The 21159-nt window shown below is 35.7% G+C and overlaps 1 protein-coding gene and 1 long non-coding RNA gene across 3 annotated transcripts; both read right to left on the bottom strand.

Annotated features, from left to right (window-relative positions):
* Positions 1-2006: 2006 nt before the first annotated feature.
* Positions 2007-7639, bottom strand: LOC110007300 (uncharacterized). Its single transcript, XR_016058068.1, has 3 exons — positions 7183-7639; positions 2813-5313; positions 2007-2379 (listed from the first exon to the last, which is right to left on the bottom strand). It is a non-coding gene; the product is annotated as an uncharacterized LOC110007300 (long non-coding RNA).
* A 9341-nt stretch (positions 7640-16980) lies between these two features.
* Positions 16981-20370, bottom strand: LOC18434513 (indole-3-acetic acid-amido synthetase GH3.17). Of its 2 annotated transcripts, XM_020667245.2 has the most exons (5): positions 19879-20370; positions 19667-19768; positions 18659-19500; positions 18259-18312; positions 16981-17859 (listed from the first exon to the last, which is right to left on the bottom strand). In XM_020667245.2, exons 1-5 carry the CDS (start codon positions 20169-20171, stop codon positions 17273-17275), a joined length of 1878 nt encoding a protein of 625 aa, XP_020522904.1. In that variant the 5' UTR covers positions 20172-20370; the 3' UTR covers positions 16981-17272. The 2 variants fall into 2 exon arrangements, with proteins under 2 accessions (XP_020522904.1, XP_020522906.1); XM_020667247.2 differs by lacking the exon at positions 18259-18312.
* Between the last annotated feature and the right edge of the window lie 789 nt (positions 20371-21159).

Below are 21159 nucleotides of genomic sequence, written 5' to 3' on the forward strand. Positions count from 1 at the left end.
CTTACCTCTACAGCAATGGATGCATTCGTATGCTAACTGTACCCATATATATATATATATATATATATATATATATATATATATATATATATATATATATAAAGCATCTACATTGATGTCGTCCATAGCACCATCGCTGTCCATTTTATGGGCGACATGCTACAATGATCTCGTCCATAGCACCATTGCTGTCCATTTTTTGGGGTAGTGAAGATTTTTCGACGCATCTACACTGATGTCGTCCATAGCAGCATCGCTGTCCATTTTATGGGCGACATGCTACAATGATCTCGTCCATAGCACCATCGCTGTCCATTTTTTGGGGTAGTGAAGATTTTTCGACGGCCACAGATATGCTATGTCTGTGGCCGTCCCATATTTTGTAATACGTATGCCCAAAAGTTCATTTTTCATCCGATTTGAAGGAAAAAAAGATTTCTAATGCCTACTTGCCTATGTAATAGCATATGTCCTATGGCATTAAGTGTGCCTCCATACATGAGTTTACCTGAGTAAAATCGCATGTATCATTTTTTAGAGAGTATATGCTCTAAAATGATGGATTTCATCAAGAGAATAGGCTTCAAGATTATTCGCCATCCCGATGGCTTTTGGAAAAGTGTTTCGTGAGTAACGAACTCACTGGCCCGTTGACTCATTGAATCTAACTAATGACCATCAAAGATCAATAACATAAATAACAGGCTATGGTGCACTTTGTGCCTATTAGAGAATTGTACTAATGACCATCAAAGATCAATAACATAAATAACAGGCTATGGTGCACTTTGTGCCTATTAGAGAATTGTATTCTAATTTGATGTTGTTATTAACTATAGAATTTGTAATAAAAAAATTAATGGTGAGAGAGAAAAAATCAACAAGGCATATACGTGGTTCGGCAATGGTGCCTACATCCATGCACGTTAAATCAATATTTCATTCATAGGGATTACTCTGGTTTACCAAAGATATATATAGAATTAGAATTCTTATCTTTAAGGAAACTAATCTCATTACAATTGTAATTCCACAAAATAGAAAAATAGGAAACTCCATATAGGAAACTCGATATCTTATAAACTTAATAACGTATTGCTATAATCTTCAACACTCCCCCTCAAGTTGGTGCGTAAATATCAATGGAGCCCAACTTGGACAATATTAGATGGAACTTTGCTTTTGCAATAGCTTTGGTAAACATGTCTGCAAGTTGGTCCTCACTTCGAACATAAGGAATACTAATAATTTTTTACTAAACATTTTCTCTCACAAAGTGACAATCAACTTCTACGTGCTTGGGTCTTTCATGAAAATTGGATTAGAGACTATATGCATAACTTCTTGATTATCATAGAACATCGCCATTGGATTGACCGTTGGGAATCCCATATCTCGAAGTAGCTATTTTAGCCACATCAATTCACTTGCAATTGAAACCATAACTCTATATTCGGCCTCTACACTGGATCAAGCAAATACATTTTGTTTCTTACTTTTCCAAGTAACTAAGTTTCCTTCGTTCAATGTACAATAGTCGGTAGTGGACCTCCTGTCAATTGGACTACCTACCCAATCAACATCAAAGTAACCAATAATATTAATATGACAATTTAGTTTCAACCAAACACCTATGTTGGGTGACGACTTAAGATATTTAATAATCCTATCAACAACTTCCATATGATTTAATATAGGAGCAGCTTAAATTGGCTCACAAGACTAACCGCATACATTATATCTGGTCGTGTCACAGTCAAATAAATCAATCTTCCCTCAAGTCTATGAAAGTAGCACACATCTTCAAAAGGCTTTTCATTTGTTGAATTAAGCTTGCAATTAATATAAACATAAGTGTCAACGGGTTTGACTCCTAGTTTCCCAGTTTCTTTCAACAGATGTAATACATATTTCTTTTGAGGAATGAGGAGTCTTTTTTTTAATGGGTTACTTTAATGCTGAGAAAATATTTTAGTTGACCAAGATCATTGATGTCAAATTTCCTATGAAGATAATTTTTAAGCTTCATGACGCTTTTTTTAACATTACCTGTAATGATAATATCGTCAACACAAATGAGTACAACTGTTGTACCTAAATTTTTCACTTTTGTGAACATCGAAGAGTCAACTGAACTTTTAAGAAACCCGATACTTGTTAATGCTGAGCCCGATACTTGTTAATGCTGAGCAGAGTTTGGCATATCATGCGCGAGGTGATTGTTTAGTCCATACAAAGCCTTCTTTAATTTGCTTACAAGACATTCCTCCTTTTCTTTAGAATGGCCCGGATGAAGACTCGTATAGACATCTTCTTGAAGGTTACCATGTATGAAAGTACTTTGAACATCCATCTGATGCAGAGACCATCCACAATTAACTGCGATATACAAAAGAACATGAATCACATTCATTTTGGCAACTGGTGCAAAAGTCTCCTTATAGTCGACTCCATCAGTTTGGGTAAATCCTTTGGCTACCAACCTGGTCACATGCCTCTCAATAAACTCATCATTATTATATTTGATTTTAAAAATCCATCTACATGCAATTGTTTTCGGTAACTTGACAATGTCTCAAGTATGATTCTTGTCAAGTGCTTAAGTTTCTCTTTCATGGCCTTACTTCACACAAGTTGAGAAATTGCAATTTGAAAATTGGTTGGCCCAGAATTTTTAGAAATAGAATTAAAAAAATCAAAGTAGCCAGGAGAAATATTTTCATAGGAAATGTGCTTTTGAACATGATAAGAAACTGTATGGTAAGTATAAAAATCTTGAAGTCTAGAGGAAGGTTGAGAGATACGAGAAGACCTGCGCGAGAGGGGATCGAGGTGGGGCCATGATGGAGTCTTTCTCTTTTAAGCCAGCTTTGTGAGTTTCAGAAGTATCTTCAACTTCGGCTTGATCATCTTGACTTTCTTCAACTTCGGTTTGATTGTCATAACTTGTTCCAGATGTGTTAGACACATCACTGGTATTAATATTAGACAAGGGCAAACAACCTCTTGAACACTCCCCCAGAGTCCTACTTTCTAAACCACTCTCCAATGTGTCATGGAAATAGGAATATGTTTCAACAAATTGAACATATTTAGAAATATGCATTTTTCTAGTTGTGGGAACATAACATTTGTATCTTTTTTGAGTAGATGAGTATCTAAGAATGATACATCTACTGGAACGTTTATCAAGTTTATCCCGGTTATGCCCAGCCACATGAACATAAGACACGTATCAAAAACTCACAAATAGGACAAATCAATTTTTCTATTTTTTCAAAATTTTAATGGGAGATTTATCCTTAAGAGTCTGTAAATCAAATAGCAAGTAGTTACAGCAGCTTCAAACCAATAAATTTTTGAAACATGCATCTGAAACATTAAAGACATTGTAGCTTCCAAAAGGTGTCTATTTTTCCTTTCAGCAACTCCATTCTGCTTAAGTGTTCCAACACACGATGTTTGATATATAATACCAAGATTCAATAAAAGCTCAGAAAAAGCTTTGTTCACATACTCTGTGCCATTATCCGTTCACAAAATTCTAATCTTGCCATTATATTAAGTCGAAATCAATTTGGAAAACTCTTTGAATACAGAAAAAACTTCTATTTTTTATTTCAATAAATATACCCAAGTAGCACGAGAGCAATCATAAATAAAAGTAAAAAAATATTTAAAGTCAGCTTAAGAATCAACTAGGGCTAATCCCCAGACATCAAAATGTATCAAATAAAATAGTTCATTTGAAACATGCACAGAAGACTGAAAATGAAGTCTTGTTTGTTTTGAGAATTTGCAAACTTCACAAGAATGAGAGTTTAAAGATATAGAGGGTATTAAGATTTTTAAAACTTTATCCGAAGGGTGTCCAAATCTCCAATGCCACAATTTATTAATATTTGAATTATCTTGACTGGCAACCAAAGCCTTATTCTCTTGACTGGATAATTATAACTCATAATACTATCTCACCAATCTTCCTCCCCGTGGCACGATCTTGGAAAGTCTCGGAGTTGGGAGAGAAAATAACATTGCAAGTAATGCACCATGTAATTTTACTAATAGACATTAAATTAGAGGAAAATGATGGCATAAAAGGGACTTCAGAGTTTTGTGATTTGGATAAGAAATTGGTCTTACCAACACCATGGACATGAATCAATGAACTATTAACAATAGACACAGGGTTCATATTTTTATCATTTTTTACGTTAGATAGACACTGCACGTTACTAGTCATATGATTTATGGCCCCTGAGTCTATTATCCTCCCCTGAATCTATTATCCAAGAAAAAAGTGTCACAAAAAGATATAAGAGTATAGGGGTTACATGTGTCCGAGAATAAAGAAGAAGAATCATGTGTGGCAGAAGAACTATTGTTGTTACTTGATTACTGATAATAATCAAAGTTGCAATGATGAGTTTGAGTGGTTGCAGTCTGAGCAGTAGATATGTCTATTGACTTATTACCACTATTTTGAGGCATTTTTGTTTCATATTTCTCTTTATTAGCATCCAAATAAAATTTCTCAACACTTTCTTTCAATGCTTTGAAATCAAGATTCATGATTTTCTTCCTACACATGTGTCCAAGTTTAAAATCTTCAAAGAGAGAACGAGAAACAACTCTTGACCAAACAAGATCATTAACTTCATTCAAAGGAACAGTAGTAAGTTTCATGCTGGAGTTATTTTTTTGACTCTGCCATTATAAAAAATGACAGGAATGACAAGACTGACCTGATCAATGTAAGGGTGATTAAAGAATAGAAGACGCCTTAATCAAAATCGACTGAAAATCCCAATGAGAAATATTGTGTTTTCTTTATGGAAACTGCCTAATATCCCAAAGGCGATTATTGCTTCTTTGTATATAAATTAGATGCTTACACCAAGTTCAAGAACGAACCATGGTTGCTGGTTCATGGTATAACCTTTAACAATAATTTCCTTCCCTATTATTTTACAATGTTATTACAAGAGAAATCGTAACCTCAAAAGTGCAAAACCTTTTGCACCAACTTGCATACCTTGCATTCCAAGGGCCAAGGCAAAGCTTACTGCCCAAGCAAAAACACACGGAACCAATTTGCAAACCTCACGGAGCCAATTCACAAAACTTACTGCTAAAGCAAAAACGAAAGGAACAAGCATCGTGACCTTTATGTTGTAGATAACGATGGCCACTGAACCCTCGGCTTCAACTCATTCCATGACTATGGACAAACCCATAAGTCATGGACCACGATTAAGAGAGACGAAGCAACCCCTGATGAGCAATGGATTGCTACTGATAGATCGGTCTGCTCTGATACAATGTAGAATTTACAATAAAAGAATTAATGCTGAGAGAGAAAAAAAATCAACAAGACATATATGTAGTTCGGCAATGGTGCTTACATCCACGGAGGGTAAACCAGTATCTCATTTATAGATATTACTCTGGTTTACCATATAAATATATATATATATATATATATATATATATATATATATATATATATATATATATATATATATATAGTTACAATTCTTATCTTTAAGGAAAAATGACATCTGAAAATCCACATCCTTTTTTCAGCTACAGTCATTTTATGAATATGTCACTTCTTGATCGCTCAACATTTTGTTCTATGAAGTATGGTAAATCTTGCAGTTGTCCTATAGAACTTCCCCTTCAGATTCATTCGTATGCTACACATAAGGCTCCAGAAGTACATCACCACTTCGTTCACCGTGTTCTAAGTTTATGAGCAGCATCTTCCTCAATCTCTCATTTTTCATGGATTATCGACCCAAAATATCAAAAATAATATCTTTTAGGTACTTCTTGATCATCAATCTTAACAAATTCCTCGGTTTATACTCTTATAATTACTAAACTTACATTCTATATATTATGTCTTAGTCCAACTAATTTTAAAACCTTTAAATTCTAAATGATCTTTTCAAAATTCTAACTTTGCGTTTATATCGTCTCTAATCTAATCAATCAAAACTATGTCATTTATAAATAATAAACACTACATGACTTCATCCTACAGATGCCTTGTTAACTCGTCTATAATCAAAGTAAAGAGATATTGGTTCAACGCTAACCTCAAATATGGGCCCACTACCACTGAAAACTCACGTATCTCCCTACTCGTCCTCACATTAGTTAGCGCTCTATCGTACATATCCTTAACCATGTCAATATACCCTTATAAGACTCCTTTTGTTCCAGCACCCACCAAATTATCTTTCTAGGTACTCTGTTAAATGCTTTGTCTAAATCAATAAATACCATATGAAGGTCCATTCTCTTCTCCCTTAACATCTTAACCAATTGCCTAAGTAGAAAAATACCTTCAATAGTTGATATCCCTAGCATAAATTCGAATTGCATCATTATTCCAAATTTTACAATACATTTTTGTAATAAATATTTTATAAAAATATATATATAAGTTTTCAATATTTATATTGCAAAAGTAAGTTTTAAGAAGCCCTATAATCGATCATCGCAACTACGATGGGTGAAAATAGATTTTTAGCTTATTGTAAAGATTTCCAGCTGCCTTTGGCTTGAATTTAGGGCAAATCAATCATCCTTTGACCTTGAAAGTTTTTATTTCATTGTTTCAAAATTTTGATTGCCCATCCTTTTCTTTCATCGAAACGCTTTTCAAATGCCTATCCTCTTCTTCACTAAAAGACTTTTCAAATGACATCAAACATAGTAAACTCATTTCGTGGACCAACATAAACCAAGCGAAAGCAGTTTTTGTCATTAAACAGTGAATTAAGCTGTCCATTCTAGAGACAAGACACTATGCGGAAAACGATCAACCTTCACACGTGTGCTGTCCCAAGCACACGGGCACACGCTTATGAAGACTTAGGTTAAGTTAATTTAGGGTGTGTCCATGTCCGGTTTATAATACGAATGAGTTTGAGGAAACAAAGCAGGCTTTTAAAGCACAGATCTATTGTTTACTTTCAGAGAAAACTATGTTTGAAAAAATCAACGGTACGAGCCGATTCAACCCCCCCGATCCGATTAAAAAAAGAAAAAAAAATTAAAAATTACATTACAAACAAATTTGAATTTTATATTTTTTAAAATATTTTATTAAAATACCCAACCGACCACCAAAACCAAATCGACCAATGCCTGAGTTCCATTTTAACGAACCTGTTCCAAGTCCGGCCGGCGGAGTTTGCCGACACTACATTGAAATAGGGTTGTCTTTACTTTTTTAGCCGATGGAGTGATCGTGGGGGGAGTGCGATGGTGGCCATGACGACAAGAAATGCTTGCAGGAAGACACAACATTCTAAAGGAAAGCGAGAGAGCGAGAGCAGAAGAAGAGAGAGAGAGTGTGGTCCATTAAGGAGTGGATGGGGCATCTCCAAGTCATACAGTACGAGTCTAACATGAAAGAGAGAGGCGTGAAAGCAGAAAGACAAAATATAGTATCGGAAGAGAGAGTAAATGCTTAGGCAGCGAGTGGATGGGGCACATTCATAGAAGATGAGAGAGAGAGAGAGAGAGACTGCCATCTCCCCCATGCACATGCCTAGAGAGAGAGAGAGACTCGGTTCACTCCTCACCATGCACACACAGACACACACTACACAAAGAGAATCTTGCAGAGGATAGTGGGTCTTGAAAGAGAGAGAAAGAGGATTGTGATTCACAAAGACGAGTGAGTGAGACTGATCGAACGAGTGGATGCGGCCAACAGCTGGTCACACACGTGCGTATGGTTGTTAGCAAGGGCACATGATTTCAATAATGGGGGGGGGACAGGAACACTGTCAGGGCCTCGTGCGGATAGAGTGACATGAGAACAGTGTCAACCTCCCCCTCTCTCTCTCTCTCTCTCAACGTTTGCAGTCTTGTCATGGCTTTTAGGCTTGATTCTGACAACAGAGTGAATCCCCCTCTCTCTAAGTTGTCAATGGCTTTTGGACTTTATTCTCTCTTTCTCTCTCTCTCTCTAAAAGTTTTCCATTGTTGTCGTGGCTCATGAACTCGGTTCGTGGCCCCATTGTGGCCTAGACGCGGAAGCGTGTATATCTCGTGTGTGTGAAAGATGAGAGAGAGCGATTGAGCACACGTTTGGCCGACATGATAGTGAGAGGAGATGTGACGTGCATGGTAGCTGCTAAAGATGTGACATTACACTACTGAAGCGATGGAATCGAATTGCTGCTTTTTGGTGCCTTCCTATCCTCTGTCTCATTTCCATTGGACTCTTGCCTATCTGTTTATGCTCTCGGTTGAGTTTCCATTGGATCAGACCTTCCCGCAGATTTATCGATATTTTTTAGTTTTTTTAAAATCGTCGAATTTAATCAGCATACAGACGCGTCGAATCGGTGTGATCGATAAGAATCATCTCGAACTGGATCGCGTTTCGGTAGGAATGACTCGGTTCTTAATTAGAACGGGTTATCAGTCTGATTATAAATAGACTTATTTGTAAAAATTGGGAATCAGTCTGATTATGATAAACTGTGCGGAACACCAAACGAAACGAGACAGTTATAAATTGCGTGATAGAATCATTTAGTTCTCATCCATTCTACTATTTTTTATTATCAGAATCGTTTGGTTCTCATCCATTTTAATTTTTATTATTATTAGAGAGAGGGAGGGAAGTAGAGATGGAAAGAAGAAATGCCATCAATCAATGATTTGTAAGAGGCATAGAAATACGTCTATAAAAGAGCGCGTATACCAACATCTACTCCCTCGATCAAACTATCTTCTACTTACGAGGGTTTTTTCAACCTTAAAATTTGGAAACACCAACATCACTAATTGATTATTTTCAAAAAAAAAAACAAAAAAAATTGAATTTGAGTTTTTTAATACTTTGATCTCACCCTCTACAAATGGGACATTCTCTCCCTCTACAAATTGAATTTGAGTTTTTTAATCTTTGAGAAATTATTCTATAAATGTTCAAGTAGGAAGTTTTTTTTATGGGGTGCAGTTTGCATAGAACTTAGGCTCTAAACAATCAGAGTAAAGTGCACCTTAAACTAGTGCTGCGAAATGTGGTTTCAATAATGGAAATCTTTGTGATAGCTTTAAAATATATTTTCATCACTAATTATAAAATTTAAAGCTTCAAATAAGTGTAGATCAAGCAAATCTATGAAAACTTGAAAATCTTAAAAATTGACTGTCCAAAAACACATTACAAGATCTATTTCTAAAATTTGATATCCATTTTTTTTTCTCATGTCCATGATGCTTGAGGTGGAGATGATCAATTTGAGGGCATCAAAACAATCTCCTCCAATGAAATTTTTGAGGTGCGTCCTAATTTGATTGTTTAGAGCCTCGCACTTATATAAATATTTGCTTTTTTATATTGAAGGGGTTATATTTCTAAAATGATTCCTACATAAGCCTTCCCCTCTTATCTCTTATTGGAGTCCCCTCTAAGTTCCCTCAGAAAATATTTATTCTAAATTCTATCATTTCCCATCTTGCCACTCATCCAACACATCATCCTTATCTCAACTACGTTCATTGTGTAAGTATGTTGTTTCTTAATCACCCAACATTCTTTCTAGTAAAGCATGGTTGGTCTTACCCTAGTCCTATACAGCTTTCCACTTCAGTTTCATTGATAGGCAACAATCATATAAGACTCTGAAAGCACATCTCTGATTCACCCACTCAACTCTAATTATATGCGCGACATCTTTTTTAATCTCTCCATATTTACGGATTATCGGCTCAAAATATGAAAAAGAATCGCCTTTCGATATTTCTTGGCCATCTATCTTAACTAATTTATTGTTGTACTTTTATTATTACTAAACTTATATTTAATATATTTTGTCTTAATCTGACTAATTTCAAAAACTTTTAATTCTAAAGCATCATTCCAAGTTCTAATCTATAAGCAAAACAAAGAGATATAAGCTCAACGCTAGTCTTGTTGCAGCATTACTGTCACTGAAAATTCACTTGTCTCTCCACTAGTTGTCCTCACACTAGTTAGCACTCCCTTGCATATATATCTCACCATGTCAACATATCATCTAGATACTCATTTCTTTTCCTACGGCCACTAAATTAACTCTCTATGTACGCTATCGTAGGTTTTCTCTCAATCAATAAAGACTAAGTGGAGGTCTTTTCTCTTCCTGGTAAACCTCTCAATCAATAAAGACTAAGTGGAGGTCTTTTCTCTTCCTGGTAAACCTCTCAATCAATAAAGATTAAGTGGAGGTCTTTTCTCTTCCTGGTAAACCTCTCAATCAATTGCCTAAGTAAGAAAATAGTCTCAATTGTTGACCTCCCTGGCATTAAATTTTCAATTGCCTAAGTAAGAAAATAGTCTCAATTGTTGACCTCCCTGGCATTAAATTAAGCTGATTTTTTGATATACTCGATTGAGGCCATAGTCGTTGCTCAAACAGTTTCTGCCATAGCTCATAAGTGATCCTTCGATACTTCATACAACTCTGTATATCTCTTTTATTACTTAAAATTCAATAAGATTTGGAATTAAATAAGATTTGTCATCGTACTCTTTCATCAATCAACTCGGTTTAAGATTGATGGTATAGTTGGAAACTAGAAAGGTGCAAGTGCACATGGTTGGTTGCCTGGTTTTGGTTGAAAGAGAGACAGTGAATGTGATGTCTTCCTTTTTTATGCATGACAAGACTAGCAATTTTGAAAATATGTTCCCTATACAACTGAGCGTGTCTATGTTTAAGAGAAAGAGGGAATGTGAGTGGGAGTGTCTATGTTTAAGAGAGAGAGAGAGAGGGTGTGTCTATGTTTAAGAGAGAGAGAGAGGAAAGAGAGAAAATTTGTGAGGGATGCAATGGTGACCAACTAGAAAGAGAGAGACTATATCTGAATTGGAAAAGAGGAGAGTGACCCATAAAAAGGTCATGTTTTCGTTTGTATGAAACGGCTAGAATTTTTAGAGAGAGAAAAGAAAGAAGCCCACTATACTCTTTCACTTTGAGTTCTAGAGTGAGGTAGTGTTCGCTTGTATTTTGTGTGTGCCATGCTCAATTGTGGAGAAATATATATATATATATATATATATATATATATATATATATATATATATATATATATATCATGTTATCTCTAGAGAGAGATAATAGGGAGGGAGTCCACCAACTTAGGAACAAGGGAATATATATCATGTTATCTCTAGAGAGAGATAATAGGGAGGGAGTCCACCAACTTAGGAACAAGGGAAAGCCCATCATTAATATCTCTTTCTAAAGGGTGCGGTTTGCATAAGGTTGCAACCTTAAATAATCAAAGCAAGTTGTACATCCAACTTTTATCATAAGATGTAATTTTGGTGTTAAAAATTCTCAAGATGGCCTAAAAACCTATTTTCAGCTCTGATTATAAATTTTAAAATTAAAAAAATAATTCAAATCCGGTAGATCTACAAACATATAAAAATCTTGAAAATGGATTGTCCAAATAATACATTGCAAAATACACAATTTTTGGAACTTGAAATCTTTTTTTTCTTTTTTCATATACATATATCTCGATGTCAAGATAAATCAATTTGAGGATTTTCAAACATCAAAATAATATTTTTTGGATTTTTAGGTGCACCTTAATTCCACATTTTAAGATTGTGACCTTATATAAACTTTTTTCTTTTTTAAAACCCAAATGTTTTCCTTCCTAGAGCTCGAAATACAATTACAAGCATCTCTATAGAGAAAGAGTGTGTAAGGGGGAAGTTCACCGATTTAAGAAACAAAGCAAATCTCATAACTCTCTCTCCCCCTCCTTCCCTCTCTCTCTCAAACCTAAGTTAGTGGCCGAAAACACGTCTAACCGTCTCTCTCTCTCTCCAATTTGATGTTACCCAGCTCAAAGCGAAGCTCATAATTGACATCTCTCTCTCACTAAAACTAAAGTTCGAGGCAAAAACCCTTCCCATCTCTCTCTCTCTCTCTAGAAAATGTTGTTACTTAACTCAAAACAATGCAAATAATTGACAGCGCTCTCTTTTCTTTTCTTCTTGATGACGATAATTGACATCTCTCAATCTCTCTCTCTCTAACCTGAGCTCAAAAAACGTCTACCCATCTCTCTCTCTCTAAATTGATGTTACCTATCTGACGGCCACGAGACACAGGCATGGAAATGATTGATACAATTACAAATGATATGGTGCTGATATGACATAACAAGCAAAGCAATATCTTGGAGGCTTTGTAAATGGCCTCATCCTTTTCCTTTGGATAATGAAATCCACCTGTCTAAAATCCTTTGCATGGCTCCAAACGTAACCACGCGTGGAGGCGTTTTTTCTTCGTACAATTGTCGAGACTTCCTTTTTCTTTTTTTTTTCCTTCTTTTCTTTTCCTTTTTTTTTTCTTTTTTTTATTTTTTATTTTTTTTTTTGTAATTCGATCTTACTACGAAGAGCATCCACAAATTGGCTCATCCTTATAATCTTAAAATATATATATATATATATATATATATATATATATATATATAGAAAAAAGTTTATATAAAGATGCTAGCTTACAATGTAGAACTACGGATGTTCCTCAAAAATCCATCGGAAAAGGTAGTTTTAATGTTGAAAAACCTTTTGATTGATCATCTCGATATCGAGATGTATGACTATGAAAAATAAAAAGATTTTAAGTCTTAAAAATAATGTATTTTATAACATATTATCTACGCCATCCATTTTCAAGATTTTCATATGTTTGTACATCTACTTGATTTTAACCATTTTTAAAATTTAAAATTTTATAATTAGATATAAAAATAGATTTTGAGATAATCTTAATAACATTTTACATCAAAATTATATACCACGATAAAATTTGAAGGGCACCGTACTTCTACAACTATGGAGGTGTCCGTATGCCAACTACACCCATATATATATATATATATATATATATATATATATAGGATAATCTAAACTTTAGAACCTCTCAAATTATAAAGGTTAAAACCATCCTCGGACCGCAACTTAAGTTTTTGAAAAAACAAAAGCGGTCCGAGAATGCCATCCTCGGGTAACTTAAGTTTTGAAAAAAAAAAAAAAAACGGTCCGAAAATACTATCCTCAAGCAACTTAAGTTTTGAAAAAAAAAAAAAAAAGGGGTCTGAGAAAGCCATCCTTAGATTGCAACTTAAGTTCTTGAAAAAAATACAACAAGCAAATCCGAGGATAACATCCTTAAACAGAGGGGTAATTTTATCAAAAAAAAAAAAGGGCATGTTGACCAACCTTGATTGTAATATATAAGAACAAACAGTATTTTCCCTACTTATATAAGAGGTGTACGTAATTAACCCAATTTTATATCCATATAATTTGTTAAAAAAAATAAGAATTAAAATAATCTGAAGCATCAGATATAAGATCAAACGGTCATGGCTCACTAAATCTAAATTGGACAGGTATGTATATCCTATGAAGTAGGAGAAATATAGAAACATCTCCCTTCTACAACACCTCCCATAACAAATTGAGTTTTTCAAAATATATGTTTTACGGCTTTTTAACCTTATTTAGATATGTTTTGTTCAATTTTACCTTAAATATTTATTTATTTATTTATTTATTTTGACATTTTTTAACTTGGCTAGAAGGTACTCGGCTCAAGTAGTCTTTCTAAACATTAGCCAGCCATGTAGACCTTATTTGGGTGATTGGTTTCTCTCTCTATACATGTGCCCTTCTAAAAATACCTTAAAAGAGTAAGAAAGCAAGGACAAGGAGAGGGTAAATGGGAGAGATAAAGATGAGAGAGAGAGAGACCGGTTACATCAACACGCATGAAGTATTCGTTGGACAAAATAGACTGATATTATTGTTCTGGGTGTACCCGATTATTCTTTTTAGAGAGAGAAAGACAGACATGCCAATGCACAGTGGTGCAACGATGTGTACAAAAATGATTACATGGGTTAGTTCAAGATACCTGCATTTTCTCTAGTTATGATTCTTGTGAATGTGAATGCTAATAAAAGTTGAAAATGCCCTCTCTCTCTCTCTAGTTTTTTAATGTGACCTCTCTCTCTCTAGCTTTTGAATGTGAATGTGAATCCTCTCTCTCGAGTTTTTGAATGTGAATGTGAATGTGAACCCACTGTCTCTCTAGTTTTGAATATGAACTCTCTCTCTCTCTCCCCCTTTTGTTTTGTGCATTAAAATTTCTTCCTTGTGCATTGATTTGAACAGACATGGTTTGTGACTTCATTAACAATTCACTTTTTGTCAAACTCGTTACTAGGGGTGATAGTGAGAGAAAGCGGGTAGTTAGAGAAAGAAACAAGATGGTGTATTGGTGATGTTCAAATGGCTTGGTCAAAGATGGAAGCATCCCTTTTTAAATGTTTCTCTCTCTAAACTCCCCATGTATTATAACCCGAAAAACGTTAACACACAACAAGAAGTTCCAATTACCCATAAAATTTTAGTTTCAGACCAATAGAATGTAGAGCCCAAGTGTTGAAAAACTTTTAGTCTTTGATTATAAACACATAATGCCACTTTCTCTCTCTAGAAATTAACGGCAATTTGGTATGCTCTCATTATTATTAGCTTTTCATATTTTTTTTTCATATAATATAAAGAGTGATTTCTTTTCAACACTGATCTAAAAAACCGTTGCTTCAGAAATGTCAGGGGTAGTTACATGACCTTATATTTTATGCACACACTCTCCTTATCCCTAAGATTAACATCAAAAACAAAAAAATTGAAATGCAACCTAAAAATTATTATTTTTTAGATAATCAACCTAAGTTTTAAATTTTCTAGGTTGTCAATTTTATAAGAAGGTTAGATCTAGGCCTCAGAAGATTTATTTAATGCCAAATTTTACAAATGGACATGTACTCATCTAATGAACAATTTTGAAAATGAATAAGATAATTCTTTCTTCTTCTTTTTTTAAAAAAAATTGAATGTAGTAATTTCATTCATTCTAACAAAAATAGACACAAAATTAGTTAAAGGCCAAACCTTAAAAGTTTTTAAAAAAATACAATTAAATTAATTTTGAGCGCTTAATGGCCAAGGTCTATGTCTACCATTGGTTCATTTGTTGAAGACGGACTCATTTTAGACTGTTTCAAAGTATTAAATTCAAGAAAAAAAAATTCTCCTTTGGTTTTGATATTTGGGATGAAAAGCCTGTGAGCACAAACTTTTGGGTCATATCCATAACATAGTTTTTTTAATAATGGGTTTCAATATTTGACTATCAAACTATTGCATGAAATGACTTTCCACATGCTATGGCATACCTTAAAACGTGGAAATCTTCTTATGAAAGTTTATGTTAAGAGTGGAAATCTTCGTATGAAAGTTTATGTTGAGAGAGAGAGAGTATACATCTACATTTGCTAGAATAGTCAAACCCTAGCTAAGTTAAATGGTGTTATTATTTCAAATATTTTTACACAAAAGAACGAGAGTGTTTACCTTTAGTATAAGATGATCACAATTAATTATGATTATTAGGTCTAAGATGATCACAATTAATTATGATTATTAGATGTTAAAGTGAATGGTTACATTTAACCAAAGTCAAAGTTCAAAAGAGATTTTTTCGACTTTTATGACACACCCAATCTATTAGATATCACATCAAGTAATTGTGACTTTCTTGTATCATAATAAATAGTCTTATTAAATACAAACCCTTAAAAAAACTATACACAATGTTTTAGTAATTTGGGTAATTTCGATAATATGTAAAAATTAATTAATTGTAGAATATTGAGTGATGTTTTGCATTCCATGTGAGTGTGAGATCGCGACCATCACATATCTACTACACCTATCAATTTATGGAAGCAGCTACTTATTTTCTAAAAAGTTAGTACACTATTGTTCGGGAATAAGTACCTTGACAATTAAATTTATATTATTCTAGAAGGTTCAAAGTTTCCTTCCATTGACATTTTAGGTTGGAAAACATAGTACACGCATGATATTCCATAAAGTACATGTACTGGTAGGCAATTCGTTCTATATTATGATGTTGTAAGCTATATATATATATATATATATATATATATATATATAAATTAAAATTAGTTCTTTGGACAAGACATGTTTGTATACTATTTGAAATGAAAGGCAAGTCTTAAATAACATTTTCTTTCAATAGTGAGATTTCAACGAGAAATCTTCGAAAGTGTTAAAATTCTAAATTGTTAAGCATGAGTGTCGCTTCTTTAATTAGTTTGACATGCACAAAAAATCTTCAATGTGTGCATCCATATTACATAGTTCATATGATGGACCGGGGAGGTATATTGCTGTGTTTCACAAATGTCGGTCCTGTCTATCTAATGGTTAATCACCATTATTGGCTTTAGAATAGGTAGTAGTTTTGATGGGTTTTCTACTAACTCAATTTTTACTTTAGACCAAACCAAATAAAACATTGGTGAGCAAATTGCCTAGTTGTATATTGATAGGAGCCTATAGTAAGAGCTCCACTCTTAAAAAGGAGGGCCTAGGGCATAAAATCTAGCTCAAGGGGCAAGCCAGGGAGGTCTCCATGGCCCGAGAGTTCAGTCGAGCCAAGCCTAACCCAAGCCTACAACAAGGCCCCAGTCATGTGCCTTTCCTTTTTCTTTTTTTTGGTATTAAGAATATTAGCCCCAACCCAAGCTAGGACCCATTCAGCCCAATCCGAACCAAGCCAGACCCCCTCCAACATGGTTTGAGATGGGCCGGGCCCATGGGGAACTGGGCCTGGTCAAGTCTAGCTCCGCCTAAGCCCGGCCCTTTGCTAGCCCCTCCCACCTATATGACCATCCACTATAGTTAGCATGCAACTCAAGGACGGTGCAGATGAATCATTGTACAAAAAAGATTCTATCATGACCGTACAAGGATTTCTCCACCTCCATTTTATAATTTTTCTTTCTTTCTTTATGTGTGGACTTAATCCACCCCAAGTTTTAGGGATACTTCAATAAAAAAAGGGGTATGGAATCCCTGAATTGCCTTTAAAAATCTAGCATACAATAAAGTTTTAAAACTGAATAAAAAGAAAATGCTGACAATAGAAAGAAGAAACTAAGAAAAATCTAAGAAAAAAAAGGGAAAAAAATAAAGAGAACGGCTTTTACAAGTCAATGTCCAGCTACACAAGACCAGCCCCACCGGTTCGCTTACTGGAAAAGTAAATCCACAAACCGGTTCCGATCAATTTCCAGCCAAAAACAGCCGGTAAACCTGAAAAAGTGCCGCGAAAATCAGCCCCCATTAATGCTGGATCAGTCTATAAGGCACCCAACTCGGCATTTTCTTGCTGAAAAAGCTCCATAAAACTCTTGACTTCAGAATCTGCAGAGCTTCCTCAGACTTAATACACCTTGGTGTCTTATACTGGTTCACTGATGATCCCTGAGAAACACAGAAGTCCATAAGAGCATCAAAGGTACCCTGTTTCACTACCCTGATCTCCAGTGGCCCAATTGATTTATCCTTGCTCCTACACCTTCTATACACAGAGTCAAGCTCTTCTTCCACATTAGAGCAACAATCCTCCATTACAGAGCTCTCAAGCTCTGTCAATGGATTTTTTCCCCTGGTTTGAAGCTCCCAAAAGAGTACATAATGGCCCGGTATAGAGGAAGTATCAGCATAGCTTGTGTACTCAGTTACGAGGCAGCCTAATGGCTCAACCAAGAGCTTGGCTTTGGTTATGGCTCTCAAAAGGTCTTCCTCATTGGTTTTGTCAGTGTCGATGCTTAAGACCACGTTTCTTCGGTGTACAAATTTGAATTGTGGAGCTTGGTTGTGGAAACCAGTCACCAGGAGGATGTCTCCTACACTGTATCTGTATAGGCCTGGTTAATGGAGGAAAGCAAAACCAATAGTTAGAGAAGCTTTTCTCTTCTTTCTCCAAAAGTGGGTGTGTGTCATTTTTGGGTGGATGGATTTAGTTGAGATTTGAAAATTGATTTTGTAGGTCAGATTCTGGTGGTCGAGAAATGACTGATTCAAGTGCCATTTTGAGTTTGTGGGTCAGATTCCTATGGTTCACGGCGACTGATTTTTGAGACTTGTGAGAGCTGGGTTTTTGGGTCAGATTCCGGAGGCAAGAAATGATTGATTTCAGAAAAACTTGGGCTCGTGGGTCAGATACAGGGGAGTTTGTATGGTAATAATTTGTTGTCCTTGTAGATAGGATGACACTTAGAAGAACTGGAGGATTGGAAAACAAGCATTAGTGTACCAGATCCTACCACAATGGTGATAATTAGCTTGCGTGTTGTTATCCCAATGAGATGAGTAACCTCCTGAGAGAGAGAGAGAGAGAGAGAGAGAGTGGGAACTAAGGGGTCAGATTCAGGAAAAGTAACAGGTAAAGATGATGGAGACCCTTTCATTTAGAAGAATTTAGCTGAAAAAGTCATGCTGAGGGATTGATGTGAAGTTTTTTAGAACGAGGATAGTAAAAATTATGCTTATGGGTCAAAATCCGGTGACCCACATGAATCAAGTCAGTAACTAATCTGAAAATATTGAACAAGTGGGTAGGATTAGGTGATCAAATCCAATGGCCTGAGGACAATGAAATGCTGTAATTAGTAAAAATAAACAAGCACTGCCAAATAATTTAGAGAGAGAGAGAGAGCTTCTGACCTGTAAAAGTGGTGACCACAAGCTCATAATGGTCGCCAACCTTGACATCTACAAGATCCACTGGCTCTGGTTCCATACAAATTTTATCAGTATTCCCATTACAGTGAACATCTCTGTCAATTCTTTCTTCCTCAAGACCCTTATTCACTGGAATAAACTCAAAATAGGCCATATTGGGTATAAGAATATACGAGACATCAGATGGTTTGCTCAAAGGCTTGAGGTTGAGCCCAAAATAGCACTCTGATGAGGCATACATAGTCGAAACCAGAGGAAGACTCCCACTATAAAAATCCAAGGTTGATATATATTGTGCCATGGATCCTGTAACTATAACATCGACGTACTTGGTCTTTGGCCATAACTTCTTGATTATACCCTCCCATGATTTAGAACTGCAAACTGATTCTATTAAATCAGCAAGTTCGGGCTTTGGTTTTTCAAGGATTTTCATTGTAGCTTCTCGACAAGAACTATCAGTGACCCATTCACTGATAATGCCTGTTCTTATATTGGAAGAGAGCTCTTCCCAGTGATCCTCTAAGAATTTAATGGCACGAAGAAAAGCTGAAGCAAAAACAGCTCCAACTCTCAGAACTTGGTCTCTTTGGACTAACCCACAAATCAATTGGCAAAACATGCTCTGTTTACTATCAGTGCAAAGGATGGTCTCATCAGGGCTTGTGTATACATTGTATCCATTGAAGGCCCTGTTTCTGAAGTTTTTGCTCTTGTAATAGCTGGTTAAGACCGGTCTTGCCGTTAAACCAGACGCAGTGGTTATTTCTTGCTTCACAAAGAGGAGGTACATGCCTTTTCCTTGGTCCAAGCCATCAACATATCTGCAAGAGAGAGAAAGAGTTGTGATTCAGAGGCCATGCCAAAGAGAGATTAAAGGTTGAGTTTGAGAAGCTTTGAGGATTGGAGCTCTTTAGACATTGTGACATTCAATGTGAGACTCAAGAGAGAGATAGGAGATGAAAGGTGGGTTGAATGACAGGTGCTTACTGGTTCATCACAGGTACTAAAAGGTTATACAAGAAGGTTTTCCTATCTAAATCTTCAATTGTTGATGGCATCATCTTAGGATGACCTCCGGATGTTCCTGAACTGAAAAAATAACAAAGAAATGAGGTTGAATCATGAGTACAAGAAAGAAAAATTCATAAAAACAAAAGCCAGTATTGAAATCTCCCTACTGTTTACGCTCGATGGATCACCTTGTGAGCAATTCGGAGATGGGTTGTCCAGAAATGATCTGAGAAGGCTCTCCATTGGCTATACGCTCGATGTAAGGCTTGACATCTTCGTAATTCACAACCGGCACCTTCTTCTTGAATGTCTCTCTCCCTAAATCACCTTGTATAAATCCTTTCAGATACTCAGTCTCGGAGTTCCTCCTCAAGATCTCGTCTAGCACCCTTCTCTGAACTTGGCCTGCACTCTGCGTCAAGTCCTCGATGATCTTCAAACCAGCTACCCGATCATTAGGATCGCAACTCCACTCCATCATAAATTAAGCACGAACAAGCCCCACACAGGAAAAACTCTCAACTTAGGTATCCCAAAAGAGAAGAGGATATCTTAGTAGCTCTAAGGCATCACAAACCGAGTTTCAACCCGTTTGTCGTGGAATACAAGCATGAAAGGTGCCATGGAGAGAGAGAGAGAGAGGATAAGAGAAGAAGAAAGAGAAGAACCACTAACTGTCTATTTCCTTGTTGGGTTTTCCTCCTTATATCTCAAAAGCTGCCCCCTTTCTTAAGCTTGGAATGTGCTTCTTGGTAGCTGCTGCCAAGAAAGAAAATGAATACATAATTGGTATTCTTGGGAGGGGATTTTGGGAATTAAATTAATTTTCTTTTGTAACAGAAATTATGAGAAAAGGCAGCCAATGTGGGGGGATGTGGTGACTATAGAGGCCCTACAACACGTGGCCATGTCTTGTAGGCCAGTGATTAAGATGCAGCTCTTATGGGTCAAACTAGACACACCTCACTTTCAACCATCCCTCTCTTTCTGATTAAAACTTTAAAACACAGAGAGAGAAAGAGAAGAACAAGGACCCAAAAATAAGGGGTCTGAATATAAAAAGCAAGGACCCAAAAATAAGGGTATGAATATAAAAAGGCTGTGTACACTTTACAGCTCAATGAAGAGGAAGGGAAAAATATGGGCAATCATATGAAGGTTGGGGGGACTGATTAGTTTTGCATGGCTAACTTTAGTGGACCTTGGCTAGATTTAGAGGTTTTAGGCAGCACTACACATGCATGTATACATAGGAACACTGTATATTACACACACATGACCTCACTAGTTTTAGCTGTCTATCTATCTTTTTTGCCTAAAACTGGGATCCAAAACAAGGGGGGTTGGCGGTTTGGCTTCTAGTCTTTTATGCATTAAAAAATGACGCAGGCTGTCTATGAAAGGGGCTTGGTGGTTGGAATGATCAAATATATCCATGTCCTTTTTTTCCATGAATCAATCAGTCACCT

The sequence above is a fragment of the Amborella trichopoda genome, chromosome 6 (assembly GCF_054954075.1).
Source record: "Amborella trichopoda isolate Santa Cruz 75 chromosome 6, AtrichopodaSantaCruz75HAP2 v2.0, whole genome shotgun sequence".
NCBI lineage: Eukaryota > Viridiplantae > Streptophyta > Magnoliopsida > Amborellales > Amborellaceae > Amborella > Amborella trichopoda.